Below are 18,126 nucleotides of genomic sequence, written 5' to 3' on the forward strand. Positions count from 1 at the left end.
TTAAGCACAAAAACCGTATTCTGAGTTGACATACTTCAGTTAACAAGACCAGTTAGTCAGATGTGGAACTACAGAAGTAAAGTAGCAAGGTTAATACATCCAGAGACTTTTCCAGAACTGTGGAATTGATGGATTAGATCTTTGTTTTCATTTTGGCAAGTGGTGCTGTTAAAGTACTGAGTTTTTCAGCCTGATGATACTTCCTTCCATCGTGGAGTCAGTTGTGCTAAGGTCTGGGCCTGTTAACATGTTCCTCTTTCCTCTATGGTCTGCCATGGGTATGGCTTGCCATGTGTTCTTAGCCTACCCAGAATTCCATACATTACCTGTCATCACAGGCCAGACCTCTACTTTATGCAAGCGATCCCCATCATCTTGGCAAGTCATTGTACCTTCTCTTATCTCTACAAGTTCCACCTGCTGTTCCTGTGTCTTCCCATTTGAGAGCAGGCCAAGTGATACAGGAAAGCCAGTGGATACAGGCCATTGTCCCCTTGACTTACCATGTGAATTTGGGAGACAAGGCAACATAGGTGTCATTTTATTTACTGAACCACAGTTGAGTGTCTGCTGCCTGCCACTCCAGCTGAGCACTAGAGATGCGATGTGACAGGAAGGACAGGCCTCTGCACCTGTGGGGTTTACACTCAAGGGAAGTGTATCATAAGTTTCTGACATTATGACAGTGCTACGCAATAGAGTTACAAAAAAAACCTCATAACGTTTATTATTTGGGTGATCATCAAATAACAAGGCCATATTGCTGACACTGCTCTCATGGTGATGGTGGAAATGTGTGGCTAGTATTTTTCCTGGTGTAAGGTTTAGGTCTTTCTTTTCAGATTTCTCTCTGGGGTCAAGAGGCAGGGTAAGTCAGCTTCCTAGAAATAAAGCTCTACAAGGTCCACCCTACTTATTTCTGGGGGTGTGCACTTGAGGAACAGGACCTGAGTCTTGCTCATGGTAACGGTAAAGCAGCAAGGCTGAGGTTAACCACTGGAAATTGAAACTGAAAGTTATTACCACGAAGGGCAAGACAGTCAGTGGGTAAAAGCACTTGCCAGCAAGCCTGATAATCTGAGTTCAATCCCTGGTCCCCAGGACCTACATAGTGGAGGGAGAGAATGGACTCCCAAAAGTTGTCTTCTGACCACACATGCACTGCGACATACACATGTCTGTCCATCCATCCATCTATCCCCCCATAACACACACACACACACACACACACACACACACTCACACACACACACAGACACACACACACACACACACAGAGAGAGAGAGAGAGAGAGAGAGAGAGAGAGAGAGAGAGAGAGAGAGAGAGTGTGTGTTAAGATTGGCCACTACACACACAGGGACAATGAGTTGTGTCACAAGCAAAGGTTCCCCTTCTCCTTTGGGCCAGTTTATCTGCCAAAGAGCAGGAAGTGGTAAATTTGAATGTGCAAACACAGGATAAAAACTCTAGAGTAGAACTTTGCCCCCTTGTCAGAATGGGGTTTACATGCTGCAAACCTTCCTGGCTGGTGGTTCTTAAAACACCTACTCCCGTCTCCTCTTTCCTGATGGAAAGGGAAGTGCGGTGAGCCTATGTCATCTGGTGATCAGCAGATCTACCAGAAGGACCTGTGAGCTGTGGCCAGCAGTGATTTATGCTCTTGTGAAAGAGGAGGCCTTACTTCAGCTCTCCGGAGAACTGGACCCACCCCACCCTCTGCGGAATTAGCCACAAGAACAGTGTCGGGGAACAGCCAGCTGTTAAAAGAAAGGATGCGTCCAGCATGGCTTCAGAGTTGGGGACGATCGAAAGCAGGGATAAGTACATAGCTTGGGTCAAAAAAAATGAAAGAGAAAGCTCTTGGCCAGCATCACATCCATCCTCATTTTCATTTCAGTGATAACAATAAAATATCCTGAACAAAATAAAAACCCAGGGAGAAAGGGCGTATTTGGCTCACAGTTACAGGTTGTAGCACATCATTGCGAGAACTTGAGGCATCTACTTCACACCACACTCAAGAGAAGAGAGAAAATGAATGCACACATGCCTGGAGCTCCGCTTCCTTTCCCTGCTTTGTGAAGTCTAAGGCCCAACACTTGGTAAGGATACCAGCTACGGTGGGCTGGGGCTTCTTACCTCAATGAAGGCAATCAAGCCCATCCCTCCCAGTTATCACCACAGCTCAACCTGATCTAGACAACCCCTCACTGAGACTCTTTCCCCAACCCAGGTGGTCCTAGGTGTGCAAAGTTGACAAACTTATATAACCTCTTTAATTTTTCATTTATTTAATGTGTGTTTAGCGAGGAGGGGGCCACGCAAGGAAATTATAGTCAATGCCCTTGTCTTCATGGTGCTGACAAAGAAGCTAAATGAAACTCAATATTTCATAAGGAAAATACCCTGCTGTTTGTGGTGGTGCACACTGGAAAAGATGATGCAGGAGGATCATGAGTTTGAATTAAGCCTAGGCTACATAGTTAATGGACTGGGAGGTTGCTCAGCACAAGGGTCTAAAATTAGTACCCAGAACCCATGTGAAAAACCTGGGGACCGTGACATGCCTGTGTCATCCTAGTACTGTGGAGGCAGAGACAGATGGGCAAATCCCTGAGGCTCACTGGCCTGACAGCCTAACCTTTTCAGGAATCTAGAGAGGTCAATGACAGACCCTGTCTTAAAACAACAACCAACTGGGCATGGTGGCACACACCTTTAGGCAAATCTGTGAGTTAGAGACCAGCTAGTGGGTTCCAGGCTAGAGTTAGAGGCTCTGTCTCAAAACAACAAACAAACAAAAAATGTCCCCAAAACTAAGGAAGTCCGGTAAGATGGTTCAGTGGGTAAAGACACTTGTCTGAGTTTGATCCCCTGGACCCAAATCATAGAAAGAATCAACTCTCACAAGTTGTCTTCTGAACTCATGTGTACTGTGACAAAGACACAGACAGACAGACAGACAGACAGACAGACAGACAGACAGACACACACACACACACACACACACACACACGACCACAGGGTATCACCATGTGGTAAACAAAGTCAACTATGGCTGGAAATGATTCTTGCTATTCCTTCAATAGCTCTAACTACAGACTAGAGCCTGTCAGTCAAAGCAACAGAGTCAGGTCTCTGGGGCACCATTGTCCTATGGCATCTGTCTCTCCCATCAAGAGCTTTTTGACTCTGAGCCATTAGAAGCTGAGCAGTAAGTTCCACAGGTTTTCTCGTCTGTAAAAATCTAGCGATGACGTTACTGATTTCTGAGGGTGACTTAGATAAGACAGCGTGTGAAAAATCCTTCAGCATGCAGTCTGGCACGCAGCGCTTAGCACGTATTAGTCTTCTTTTCTCTTGATCAGTGTTTTGGATCTTCTCAGTCTTCACTGAGACCCTACCATAGCCCAGACTAGCCTGGAATTCACCAGGCTAGTAGTTCCAATCAGCCTCTAACTCACTGTCCTGCCTCAGTTCTCCAATGCTAGGGAGGACACAGGCACAGGCCACCACATCCAGCACTTCAAGTTTGGATGACAGTCAACCCCTGCAGCTCTTAGCCTGATGAATAAGCAGACCTGGACTGGAAGTCCACCCTCATCGCTTATCGTGAGGAGACCCTGAGCAAGCTACAGCAGCAACGGCTGGTTTCCTCAACCAGCTTGGAATGGGATTAATTCAGCACTGCCACCACTACCATTACTGTCTTCCAAAGGACTTAACGACCGAGGGCTATTTCCATTCCACTGCTGCTTTTCCTCAACATTTCCCAAACCCAGTGGTTCTCAACCTTCCTCATGCTGCAACCCTTTCACACAGTTCCTCATGTTGTGGTGACCCCAGCCATACATTATTTTGCTGCTACTTCATAACTATAACTCTTCTACTGTTATGAATTATAATGCAAAGATCTGTAGAGGCATTTTAACCCAGCAACATGGGAGTTCTGGCAAGGGATCACATCTAAAGAACTAGGTCTGTGTGATCCGGCTAGAATGATATACCTTTAATCCCAAACAATGAAGGTAAAGTCAGCTTGTAGAAGGAAGTAGCCATATTTGACAGTGACCTCTAATTGAGAGGCAGACAAAGTGATGAATCTGGAGAAAGATTTGACAGAATGAGTCAGAGATAAAACATGACCAACTCCCATGAGAACAGCACATGGAAGAGAGGCTAAGAGCAGCTTAGAGTGAGTCGGGAGAGAGGGTGGTTCAGTTGAGCTCAGTCAATGCAGTGGAATCCGTGCAATTCCATTCAGTTCCTGAGGTCAGTGCAGTCAATGTAGTTCAGTTCGTGGAATTCAGAGGCAGTTTTATTCCAGGCAGAACAGTTTAGTTCTGAGAGAAGCCAGCGTGAATCGGTCAACTCCGAGAGGACTTTCAGATCACAACAGTTGAGTTGAACCAGCCAATCGGAGTTCAGAAAGAACTAGAAAGGGGGAGTTTACTCAACAGTAAGCCTCTCAGATGACAATTACATCTGGCAAATAAAAGTTACTTTTATAAATGTCCAATATGCAGGATATCTGATATGTGACTTCTGTGAAACAGGTCATGACCCCACATGTTGAGAACCACTTCCCTAACCTCTTGCCCACCACCTCAAGGATCCAGGAAACCTAAGAATGACAGAGCAGTGCAACTCACCCAGCATAATCCCCACTCTGAGGACAAACCTGGTGACTTGGTGGAACTCTAAGGAAGTCTGGATTTAACCAGTTGGCTGTGGCCTCGTTTCCTCTGTTCGCCAACCATTAAGCTCCACCTTCAGAGCCACAAACTCCTTTCATGAGTGATTTCCCATAAATCAATGGGGTCATTTTTGTTCACAAAAGCCTGCTACTTCCTTAATCCCAAATGGCCTTTACAAAGGAAGCCAAGGACCTGGATTTTGGGATTTCGGATGTAGTCATCTGACTTGGCTTTGCTCGTGTGATCATTATGGTACAATGTGGCTTATCCCTCAGAGCTGCCTAGCATTCTTGGGTGGCTGGGAGCACATTCTCAGGATTAAGCTCCAGCCCTGTGCTCTCAGTTCTTCAGTGGGTCAGTGTCCCCGTGGCCACCCCGGTCTTCCACAGACTCTGTCTTAGGACCTCATGCTGTATTCCTTACAGAGGTCCAAGAATGACTTCTGTTGCAGTATTTGGACTGCAGTCTGGAGTCTCCATTATGCTCCACTTGCCCACGTCAGTTACTCATCAGCAGGTTCTAATGTGTATACATTACTAGTCAAGGAGTATGCAAACGTTTTAATTTTATTTTACCTTTACTTCTCTGCGCGTGTGGGAGTAGGGCAGGGTGGAGGCGGTGCACATGAGTGTGTGTAATAGTCAGAAGACAACTTTCCTATCTTTTACCATAGGGCCGAGGGGTTAAATTCAGGTCACAAAGCTTAGCAGTAAGTGCCTTTACCTACTGAACTATCTTGCCAGCCCTCATATTAGTAGCTCCAGGATTCTATATTGATTTAGGCTTGCATATCACCATCTTTGTGACGTTCCTGCATGCACACCACTGTGGGAAGACAAGAAGCAGAATGTGAAAATCATCTTCATGCAATTGCTCATGGGGACTTGATCTTAGGTGGCATTTCAGTGGTGGCCACTCTGTTTGCCTGAGAGACCAGGGCCTAGCCTCTTGGCCCCAGGTGCTGTTGTAAATTATAAAAAAAATAAAATACTGTCTTTTATCCCCCACTAGGTTCCCCAAGATATCCGATAGATATCTTAATCTCAGTTAGCAAAGCCTCTCACCCGCTTTGCTCCATCCCACATCACACCGCCGAAGGCCTCTCTCTGAGCCTGGCAACAATCTCTCTACCCATCCAGTTCCCAAGGCAGGCTGCCACCATGGTAGAAATATACATCCTAATTCCATGGTGGCTCAGTGTCCCAGCTGCTGCACACTCCCTTACATGTAAATCACTACAAGAAAGAACACACAGCACAATAACTTCTGATCCAATTGATAAGATGTAATTGCCCACCTAGACACACAAAGCCCTGTACACATCCATCCCTTAAGAACATTCATAACAACCTGTATAGGTACAGAGTGGAATCTTAACGTCAGCTACCATGTTGTCCTCTCCTCGGCTTCTCCCAGCCTTCTCTTCCTTCAAATGTTTTTCCTGCCCATCCTTCCTTCTCATCCAATGACAGGCCTCGTTCTATCCTCTACTGGCCCTCACCTGTATTTTACAAATTAAATGAGGAGAAGGTTCTGATGAAGTCACCTGAGTCCTGAGTACATGACTAGGCAGCCATTCTTGGGGCAGCAGAATTAGCATCAAAATACAGATAACTCCAGGGCAAACCATCACACCCAGGAGTTCTTGGTGTGGATTGTATGGAATGGCAATAGAACATAGTGTATTTGAGCCCATTTAAAAGCTCTTATATGTAGTCATGTTGTTACTTACCTGTGCCGTCCAAGTTTCCCTGAAGAGCTGTCCAGTCTGTGGGCTTAGCTTCAGATTAATTATTAGTTTATAAGACCACTACTAATGTACATAGAACTACATAGTTACACATATTTACTAGGTCATCTCATTACGGGAAATGTCCTTGGGAGAGCAACATCATACTGCGTGTTTAAGATTACTTATATGAAGGCTAGAGAGATGCTCAGTGACTAAGAGCACTTGCTGAGAGGACCGGGTTCAGTTTCCAGCACCCTCATGGTACTTCACACTTACTAGAATTCCAGTTCTATGTGTGTGCTCCTGCACACACATGGGACACATAAGTCACACATGCTCACACACACATAAAAATAAATCTAAAATAAAGATCGATCATATGGGCTTTAAGCAATCTGATTTTTGGACATCTTGAGTCTCATGTTTTTGCAGAGCTCTGATTTTTTTTTTTGAAAAGAAAAAGACCTTAACAATGCTTTTTACATTAGCTTCACATGCATGCTCTCCCCTCCCATTCATTCATTCTCTCTCTCTCTCTCTCTCTCTCTCTCTCTCTCTCTCTCTCTCTCTGTCTCTGTCTCTCTCTCTCTGTCTCTCTGTCTCTCTCTCTGTCTCTCTCTGTCTCTCTCTGTCTCTCTCTGTCTCTCTCTGTCTCTCTCTGTCTCTCTCTCTCTCTCTCTCTGTCTCTCTGTGTTCATGCACATAAGTGGCATTGTGCATACTGTGATGAGTGTATAGTGGACAGTGTGATGAGGTGTGTAGTATGTGCTGAAGTAGAAGGCGGTAGAGGTGACGGCTTGAATGAATATATAGCACAGCGAAGCATGATATATAAAATATATCTGCCCCTCAAGGAGCAGAGCAAACCCAGATCAGATCATAGGAGACCAGACCTGAGGGCAGCCCTCAGAGCTAGAGGGTTTTCCTACAGAAAGAGGTAGTGACCCAGTGAAGGGACACCTTCTGTTCTGCATCAGAGAGCTAGTTCCCAGGAACTCTGAAGTTCAGAGGAATGGTCTAGGAAAAGAATGAACTCTTGGGAGCCCAGACCTGGGGTTCACAGTGAGATTACCTTTCTCAGAATAGCCTGGGATGCCTGAGAGGTAGGTGGCCAAAGGAGATATGAATTTGGGTCTTTAAGACTGTGTTGAGGTTCTTGTTTCTTTTTTGTGTAGTCCAGGCTATCCTGGAACTCACTCTGTAGATCAGGCTGGCCTGGAACTCAAGAGATCTGCCTGCCTTTGCCTTCTAAGGGCTGGGATTAAAGGCGTATGTCACCAGCACCCAGTGGGGCTCTTGTTTCTTGATGTAGAAGAGTCCACCTTGCCAATAGCATGTGTCAGGAAGATGAAATGCCCAGGACTTTAATAAGTGCTCAGATGGGGACCAATCATTCCTCCCTGTTCCACATGGACCAAACCCTCATTACTGTGTGCATCTAAAGTTCTCTGATAGCAGCGTGTGAGTATGTATATGTGAGTGTGTGTGTGAGTGTGTGAGTGTGTGTGAGAGTGTGTGAGTGTGTGTGAGTGTGAGAGTGTGTGTGAGAGTGTATGTGTGAGTGTGTGAGTGTGTGTGAGTGTGAGAGTGTGTGTGAGAGTGTATGTGTGAGTGTGTGAGTGTGTGTGAGTGTGAGAGTGTGTGTGAGAGTGTATGTGTGAGTGTGTGAGTGTGTGTGAGTGTGAGAGTGTGTGTGAGAGTGTATATGTGAGTGTGTGAGTGTGTGAGTGTGTGTGAGTGTGTGAGTGTGTGTGAGTGTGAGAGTGTGTGTGTGAGGATGTATGTGAATGTGAGTGTGTGATTGTGTATGGATATATGTGTGAATGTGTGAGGAGTATATAAATATGTGTGAGTGTGTGAATATGGATGTGTATGTGAGAGTGTATGTGAGTGTGTAAGTATGTATGTGTGTTTATTTGAGTGTGTATGTGTGTGTGTATGAGTGAGTTTGTGTGTTGTGTATATATGCATATTTGTGTATGTGTGTTTAAGGGTGTGTGTGTATGTAGGTGTGAGTGTGTGTGTGAGTATATGTGTGTGTATGTGTGTGAGTGTGTTTTGTGTATGAGTATTGTGTGTGTGTATGTGTGTGTGTGTGTGTGTGTGTGAGAGAGAGAGAGAGAGAGAGAGAGAGAGAGAAGGAGAAAGAGAGAGAGAGAGAGGAGAAACCTGGAGTAGTCTCCTTACAGTCTGGTCAATACTCTGACCCCACAACCAGCCAAGACCAGGGAGGGGGTTGAGCTAGGGTTCTTATTGAATTGTAACTCACACAATGAGTCACTGATGGCAGATGATAACCGATTATTTGAATGGTGATGGGGCAGTGGTTCTGTGGACCTCAGAGATGACGCAGCATATGTTGCCTTTTATAATAAGTTAGATGTGTGGGTTTGGTAGGAGGTGAAAGGACCAGAGTTAGCCCAGGACACACCGAAACCAAGTTCTCAGCACAAAATGAGTTTATTTGCCCCAGAGAAACAAAGTATAGGGAATAAGAGACAGAGACAGAAGACAGAGGACAAGGGAGAAAAGAAAAGGGGAAAGGGAGAGTGGGGGGAAGGGCTATTTGCCCCTGTGGGCCAAAGGACTGCCTCTGGATAGAGAGGAGGCAGATGTGGCCCATTCGTGAATGGCAGTTAATAAAGAGAAAAGGGGAAAGCCCTGGGTTAGGTTGACTTGGTTTGTTTTGATTGGGCATTGTTTTAATTAGCTGAGCCAAAAGAGGGCTTTCGATTGCTGGACTTTAACACTTTGATACCTGGATCTTGGTAGTCAGTCACAGGAGGAGGAATTGACCAAATAAGGAAATAGACCTTGGGGGCTGGATTTAGGAATGGAAATTAATGGTTTTCAGCAAGGGGAAGAAGGCTAAATGGCAAAATTCGTTGGCGCTGTTTGCCATGCATGCTTGGGTCTGTGTTTGCCACCCTTGGACCTATTAGAGCCCTTTAAGAGGCAGTCCTTGTGATGGACCCAAGGCCCTGCTTACATTAGACAGGCTGTCTATCCCTGAGCTCAGGGCCAGCACTGGAGTGCAAGTCTTGCTCCACATGCAGCCTGATGGTTTTTTTACTTTATTTTTACTCACCGAATGCATGAACCAAGTGGACATGTGACAGGGACACACAAAGTGTAATAGGGACACACAAAGTAGGTTCTTTTCCAGCTAACCAAAAACTTCAGACTGCACAGACATGTGTTTAACTCTGCCCTGGAAATAGCCCTGACTATTGGCATTACTAAAGTCAATGTTATCAAGCATCCCTGACAGTTACCACTACTGAAGGCTGGTGATATCTTCCTTGAAGTTCCAGAAAGGACAGGCAGATCATGGGAAATGAAAGTTGAGTCTTCCAAAGCTGCCTCTTGAGCCTTTGGTTTGTCACATGTTTGGTATTTTTGGTTTTTTTGTTTGTTTGTTTTTTGTTTTAAACCATCCCTTTGAGAGTGGAATAAAGTGTAGGCAGTGAGCTCATGCGCCCTGGATTCTGTGTGTTGCAACCCCATCCAGCTCTGTTAGCTTTTAGTCACATGGCCTGAGGTAGCTTCTGTGACATTTTCCCTCTCAGGACCATCAGCTGTGACAATGTTGGGTGGTCTCAACTCACCTTTTTTTTTTTTTTTTTTTTGGTTCTTTTTTTTCGGAGCTGGGGACCGAACCCAGGGCCTTGCGCTTCCTAGGCAAGCGCTCTACCACTGAGCTAAATCCCCAGCCCCCTCAACTCACCTTTAATCACATGGGAAGTGGAGCTCTGAGTTGAAGGCCACTCTGCTTTATAGACTTCAGGACAGGTAAAGCTACACAGAGAAACCCTGCCTCAAAGAACCAAGACAAGCAATAAAGTGGACAATGATGGGTCACCTTTTTGTGGGGCTGCTGTGAGGGCCAAGGCATTCCATGGAAAGCTTCATACATTTTGTTATGATTAGTATCAACGTGCACCACACTTGAGACCCGCCCTCTCAGGGACCTTCATTTGGCTAACAAGACACATTTTAAGTAATTATACAAATATAAAATGACTCCTGCTAGGACCTGACTGACCCTGCTTAAGAGGCTACTTCCTTGAGGATTTGAGATGTAAACATAGACTTAGAGAATGTTTGCACTGAAACACTCTAGTCTGGAGAGAGAAGCTGGTGCTCAAAGTCTTTGTGAAAGATAGAAAGGGCCAACATGACAGGGTCCTGGGCAAATTCCAATTTCTAGGGGTTCTAATCTCTTAGGGAATGGAGACTCTTAAGTATCTGTTTAGAATATTTTCATTCCTGACATAATTTGCTGTGAATACTGTGTATTTTGAAGTAAGAGCTTAGAACTGAATGAGTACACCTGTTACCACATAGCTTTGTGTAGACCAGGTTTTCCACCAGGTTATCCATCTATGGATATCTAGTCATCTATTCCTCCATTTCCTCATGACTGAGTGAACACTGGAAGCATAGTCATGGGCTCTTACTGAGCCTTGATATGAAGAGATGGGACAATAAAGCAATTAAAACTCAAAGAGGAAACCCAATTTAGACCTTGTGTTTTGACTTTCTACACTGGTCAGCAAAGTACCTCAAAAGCTACTTGCTCCTGCAGAAGGGTTGCCCCAAGGTTGCATCATTCTCTGTCACCCTGACTAAGAGTCTACATCCTATTGGCTAGAGGAGCTCTCTATGCAGGTTCAACACCACTAGCTCTGGCTCAAAATGTGGATAGAGTAGCCAGAGTCCAGTCTGAGGTATCAGACATGGTGTTGTCATACCAACCGAGATGGTTAAGGATCATGTTGACCTTACCCAGGTCCCCTAGCATTGTCATCTTTGTTTTAGAAATGAAAGAATATTGGATGATTGTCCAAAATCTTCCCTGACAAAATCATCCCTGAGTCTGAGTCTCGTAAATGGAGCACTCCAAGATATATATGTATATATATATATATATATATATATATATATATATATATATATAGAGAGAGAGAGAGAGAGAGAGAGAGAGAGAGAGAGAAAGAGAGAGAGAGAGACAGAGACAGAGATAGAGATAGAGATAGAGATAATGATTATATAAAGACAAAAGTGTCACAATGACACCTGTTATTTACAATGAATATAGGATAATAAAAATAAAATTAATGAATTAATTATTCCGGCATCAGCTCTAACACATCCTTGAGACCGAGTAGCTGGTGATGGTCTAGAGGACACAGTGTCTGTCCACTGGGGCCCTTTTCTAGGCATTGGTGTTGTACTACTGAACAAGACTTTAGCCTGAAACCTGATAGATATAGTTTCTTACCTCCACTCAGCTAGAACTCTGGGCAGCTCCGAGCAAGTTTTCAGCCTCCAGAGCTGAAACACACATAGCCTGAGCCTCTAATAACCAGGTCATATAGAGGGTTTCAAAAATACTTTCTAACTGTAATGTTCTATCATTATATCCCATCACATGGCATTTGTGTTATTTATTGTATTTTTATTTTAATCACCTTCTAGAGCAGTAGTCCGCAACCTTCCTAATGTTGCCACCCTTTAATACAGTTCCTCATGTGGTGGTGACCCCCAAACATGAAATTCTTTTTGTTGCTACTTCATAACTGTAACTTTGCTATTTTTATGAATTGTATTGTAAATATCTGACATATGACCTCTGTGAAAGGGCTCATGACCTACAAGTTGAGAACCACTGTTCTAGCTAGAGTCTAAAGCTACCAAAGTGGGAACCCTGCATTTCACATCTTGGTACTGCTTAAAATGCCTTGTAGAGCACCCTTCACAAGGTAGATGCTTAAAAAGATAGACCTGAGTTATTGATTATATTTTATACATTATATTTTAAAATATGTATTTGATTTATTGATTATATAAACAATGAACAGTCAGCCTTTAAAAATGCTTTTTATTTGTGTGTGTGTGTGTGTGTGTGTGTGTGTGTGTGTATGTGTGTGTGATATATAGGTGCTCATGGAGGATAGGAGAGGAGGCATCAGATTCAACCACTAGCTACAAGTGATTGTGAGCCCTCTTGTGTGAGTGCTGGTAACAGAACTTGGGTCTTCTGGAAGAACAGCAAATGATCTTAACAGCTGGGCTGTATCTCCAGTCCCTACACTTAGCCTTTTGTTGATGTCTGTGACTACTTCAAAACTAGGAACCATTTGACAGTAATTGACAGAGGAAACGCCTGTGCAGGAAGTAAGTGGGTTGGCAGTGGAAGGGCGTGACAGTAAGGGGGAAGAGCTCTTGTCTGTCTGTCCATCCTGCGTTTGTGGAATAGCAAGCCTGCCTGAGTTGATGAATTTTCTCCAGTTTCTGCTTTGGTATTATGTCACCTGGACGAACAGATGGGGAGGGCCAGGGATGAGGAAAATGAAGATGATAGGAAAGTTGGGGTGTGCGGGTCTTTCATGAGTTGATAGTTCAAGCCAAGCAAGTTTATTGAGAAGACAGCATCTGAAATAATGTTTGCAGGGAAAAATGGGACAGGAGCATCAGATTCTGTCAAGGTATTATACCATGGGATGGACTGAGTAGCAATGTAACCAATCAGTGTTACACAGGCTATCTCAAGTGCACCACAGACTGAGCACTCGGTGGCCTTGGGACAGATAACCACAGGCTTTCAAATTGGGGCAAAGTGGCTTCCCAGGATCCAAAAGGGCAGCTCTCCCAAGGCCCTGGCCCCAGGCCATTACTGACTTGACTGAGCAAGTTCCTGGTTTTTAAACAAGAAACTGTGTTCCCCTCCATATATCCAGGCCCAAGAGAAAGCCTTGGACCGGCCTGGTTCCAAACAACTGAGGGTGACAGGACTTTGGGGAGTTGTATATTGGTTAGTTCCTGCTGAATCACAGTGTTTCTGATCTCAGGGACACCCAGGTTATGTTATCTGCTGGACCCTGGGATATTTATACTCTTAACACTGACACGTGTGTGTGTGTGTGTGTGTGTGTGTGTGTGTGTGTGTGTGTGTGTATGTGTCTGTGTGTGTCTGTGTGTGTGTAACCATTTTACAGTCATGTGTGACCTCACACTACAGAAACTCTGGCTATTGCTAAGTCATTACACAATGAACTGAAGCATTCCTTTTTATAAATGGACTGACAACTCTCTGCTCTCACTGAAGGCACTCTCTGTAGTTAAAGACTGTAGAAGCGTTTCAGCTGCACTCTTACCACTGGGCTAACAGATTCACAGAAACGGATCATTTCAATAGCACGAGAAGAAAAAAGTCAACATTATATTACTGTATTCCAGAGGCAGGGATTGGAAACCATTACTCATTAGTTTGCACTAAAGGAGAGCTAGACTCCTCCATAGTTTTTGGGTCAGAACTGTGTATGAGTTAAGTTCTCAAGGAAATGACCCTTGGTGGGAAAAATAATTCTGGTTTGTGAGGGAGAACTGGAAGTTCAGAATTAAATTATTTTGTATGTGCACATGTATGTGTATAGCATGCTCATGTGGGTGTGTGCATATGTGTGTGCTCATGTGGGTATGTACTCATGTTGACATGAGGTTGGATGTTGACAGTGGGTGCCTTCCATTATTCTCTACCTTTGTTTTTCTGAGACAGGAGTTCATTGATTCTGCTAGGCTGTCTGGCCAATGAGCCCCAGGGATCTATCTCTCTGTCCTTTCAATGTTGGGGTGACAGCCACATGAGACCACACCTAGTTTTTATGTAGGTACCAAGCTACATAAGCTTCTATGTAAGGTATGTGAGCTCAAGCCCTCATGTTTGCATGCCAGGCACTTTCACAGCTGAACCATCTCCCCAACCTGAGAAATTATGTTTCTGAATAGCAGTCTCTAAATTTGTCTCTTGGCGCTTGGCCATTTGATAACTGATTGGTTGTGTCTGTCTTCTACATAGCTTGGAATTGCAATTGGGTTTTTGGTCCCTCCTGTTCTGGTACCCAACATCAAAGACCAGGAAAAGCTTGCCTACCACATCAGCATCATGTTCTACATAATAGGAGGTGTGGCCACTCTCCTCTTCATCCTTGTCATCATCGGTAAGATCATTAGTAGGCTGCTGGTGGGTAGGGAGTGGGGAAGTTATGTCAACCCTGGTTGCACCCTTTGAACATGGCCCTAAAAACCACAGATACTTAGAGACACTGGAGGTCGGGCTTTTTACAGTCATCAGATGTTTTAGCCTGAGTAAATTGTCCCTAATACAGCTCTAATTGGTACTGTGTACTTTAATTTAATTGTGGTTGACCAGTTCTCCATTTCCATCTCACCAGAAGAATTAGATAGACTGCTATTACTTTGAAGAGGCCCCAGGGAGGACCTCCAGTGTCATAGGCATTGTGTTGCAATATCCAATTACAGGCTAGACATGGTGGCACATTCTTTTAATTCCAGCACTTAGGAAGCAAAGGCAGGAGAATCTCTTTGAGTTCAAGGCCAGCCTAATCTATAGAATAAGTTCTAGGACAGCCAAGGTTCTACCCTGTCTCACCCCACCCCCACAAACCCCTTCAATGTCTTATTTCATCCAGTTCCCAGCAACCCAATGAATGAGGTGCCTTGTAGAACCTCTTCAGCAAGGAAGCTAAGACTTGAGGGAAATTCAGGAAGTCATTTTAGATTAGACCACTAGCAAGTGGCTAGGAGTGGATTGAAATCTAAGCTTGTTTAATGCCACACTTGAAATTATAAACAGAAATTGCTCCACAAATGCTAATAATCTGAGCTTAGCCTGAGAATACTTGGGGATCAAATTTCTTCATCCTTATTAATTATGAATAATATATGCACTGTAGAAAAATCTAAAAATAAAAGAGTGCAAAGAAAGGAATGACCATTAATTTGTCTTTGAAAACTTAATTCCAACAAGCAAGCCCAGGTTAGCTGCTATTAACATTTTACACAGGTGTCCAGTTACTCATCCAAGTATTTGATTATTTATGTCTTGGCTGGCCCCTTGTGATCCTTGTACTCTGGAGGCTGAGGCAGGAGGATGACTAATTCAAGGACAACCTATGTTACATAGGGAGACCCTGTCTCAAAGATAACACACAAAGCATCAACAAACCCACAACAAACGTAAACAAAAGAATTAAAAAAGAAACTTATTGCCTCCGTTGTCTCCATGTAAGTGATAAGACCGGGGTGTATTCAGAGATGTCCAAGTAGTTTCTTCCCTGTTAGCCTGTTAGTCACCCATCTAAAGGTTACCCTCTGTCCTAAAGTCTAATCTCAGGTGTAAAGGTTTATCCCTGTGTGCTGGTTCACCTGCAGAGTCGTGTAGTAAAATGTGTACCTCATACCACTGGTCTCTATGGTATTCCATTCCCGGTAGCTTAGTCAGGACAGTGTTCCTTAGGGCTAGCAGCAGGGAGCTGGGAGTGGGAGCAAGGAAGAATGAACTAGCCCAGGGCCTCTTGGTTCCACTGAAGTTTTAAATTCTACCATGCCTGCCTCCAAATGCTTGTGTTTGTGCCAGTGAGGTCCTGGCTCTTTGCAACTGCAAACCTAGGTGGTAGGACATTGCTGTGTATTGCATGGTATTTTATTAGATCGCAGTAGACTGAGTGAAGAATGGACACAAGAGCTTATCTGAGTCCTGGTTTTCATGGTTGCCAAATCCCTTGAGAGAACACCCGATGTTGAGGACCTAAATCACCTTCTTGCATGGAAAGGGAGTTGAGCAGCCAGGACAATGGATGTCACATTCCAGCGGGAGAATTTATCCAAAACTATTACTGGAGAAGGAAGAGGCAGGGCTCTGAAGTCAAAGCTGGAATGGTTGGCGGTGGGGGGTGCTTTGATCTGCACGGAGAGCCAACCTCATTTCCAGAACTTCCTCTGGAAGGCAGACTGTTCACCTTCCAGGAGAGGCCTCATGGGGCTTGCCAGAGGCCGTGTGGTGCTTGCTTGTGATGATGGGGAAGAACCAGTTTAGTGAAATAATTAGTTAAACACATCAGCACTGCAGAGAGACAGATGCCCCCCCCCCCCCGGTGGAGTCACATCACACCAATTGTGAGGAACTAGAACTCTAAATGACAGTCTCTCTTCAGCCTTTGACACAAGAGTGGTTGGTCACTCCTGGAGCTTGTCTCTCTCCTGAGTCTCCTTCAGCATTGGTGAAAGTAGGAGTATGCTCTCAACTTCTGCCACTGTGGCTTTCATCGACTCAGGGAACAGCTTGGCTGCCATGTTCCAGACTTGGTGACTCTGTAGTCACTGCTCATCCCCCTTTGGAAGGAGCTCTGGAGCTCAGTCACTCACGGGATACATAACCTTCCAAAGTCCAGCTTTCACTCCCCGACATGTGTGTGTCCCCTTCTGTTTTGTGATAAGTTATTTGCTAGGTATTATGGGCTGCCTTGATCTTTGAACACTCCCTGGGAGGCTCGATGTTTCCAGCCCTCTAGGGGCTATTAAAGAAAAGGCAATAAAATAAAAATGACAGTGTTAGAGTTAGTAACTCAGAGATTGAGTGCTTGCCTTGCCTGCTGGAGGCCTTGGCTCCCATCCCCTCTACAGCCAAAGCAAAAAAGAAAAGAAAAGGCAAGAAAAGGACTTTGGGCAAAGCCTCAGACAGTGGGAAATAATTTTAGGAGTTGGGAAGATTTCTCTGGAGTCAACGTTATTTCCTTTACAGTCTCAGTCTCTCCCTAGGTGGTAGAGGCAGCTTGTGTCTGTGCAACTGTGTCCCTGGGATATCCACTGACCGCAGGGATTTCCCATTGTCTCTATTACTTTCCTTTCAGTATTCAAGGAGAAGCCCAAGTACCCTCCCAGCAGGGCCCAGTCCTTGAGCTACGCCTTGGCGACCACTGATGCTTCGTACTTAAGTTCCATTGTCCGGCTCTTCAAAAACCTCAACTTTGTGCTGCTGGTCATCACCTATGGTAAGGTGTACAAGTATCCAGGAGTGCCCAGAACTAGCTTAGTGTGTGTGTGTGTGTGTGTGTGTGTGTGTGTGTGTGTGTGTGTGTGTTTCATACTCTTCCCCAGTCCCAAATGGGCACATCGAGTTGTTTAGGTTGACCCTGGGGGCTCTGCATATGTTGAAAGGTCCATTCTAGAAAAACTATTCCTTTCCCCGAAGGTTCTGACAAGTGTTTGTTGATCTGGCTATCACATCTATACCACAGTTGTGGAAGATCTCCCCTCTCTTGTCGACATCTTAATGCTTAGAATTTAAAATAAAACCTCTCAGTCTAGCTCCCTGCTACACTGAGTTCAGCCAGTGGATTGGGATTGCTGCCTTTTAAAAAATTTTTAATTAACTAATTAATTAATTTATTACTTATTTACTTTATATCTCACTCACTGCCCCCCCTCCCGTGTCACCCTCTCCCACAATCCTCCTTCCCATTCCTTCACTCCTTCTCCTCTGACCAGGTGGGGGCTCCCTGGGATCCCCCAACCCTGGCACTTCAAGTCTCTGGGAGACAAGGTGCTTCCTCTCCCACTGAGTCCAGACAAGGCAGCCCAGCTAGAAGAACATATCCCACACACAGGCAACGGCTTTTGGGATAGACCCTGCTCCAGTTGTTTAGGACCCACACGAAGATCAAGCTGCACATCTGTTACATGTGAGCAGGGAGGCCTAAGTCTAGCCTGTGTATGTTCTTTGGTTGGTGGTTCAGACTCTGAGAGCCACAAGAGTCCAGGTTAGTTGACGCTGTTAGTCTTCCTGTGGAGTTCCTCTTCCCTTCAGGGCCCGCAGGAGTTGCTGCCTGTTC

General features: G+C 44.8%; 1 protein-coding gene across 1 annotated transcript in view; it reads left to right on the forward strand.

The window, feature by feature from the left end:
- Positions 1–18,126, forward strand: part of Flvcr2 (FLVCR choline and putative heme transporter 2) — a 63,994-nt gene that overhangs the window by 23,433 nt on the left and 22,435 nt on the right. The window contains exons 2-3 of the mRNA NM_199109.3: positions 14,292–14,433; positions 17,146–17,286. Of these exons, the coding sequence (NP_954540.3) occupies positions 14,292–14,433; positions 17,146–17,286 (283 nt within the window). The remainder of the gene's footprint in view (positions 1–14,291; positions 14,434–17,145; positions 17,287–18,126) is intronic.

Source organism: Rattus norvegicus, chromosome 6 (assembly GCF_036323735.1).
Source record: "Rattus norvegicus strain BN/NHsdMcwi chromosome 6, GRCr8, whole genome shotgun sequence".
Classification (NCBI taxonomy): domain Eukaryota; kingdom Metazoa; phylum Chordata; class Mammalia; order Rodentia; family Muridae; genus Rattus; species Rattus norvegicus.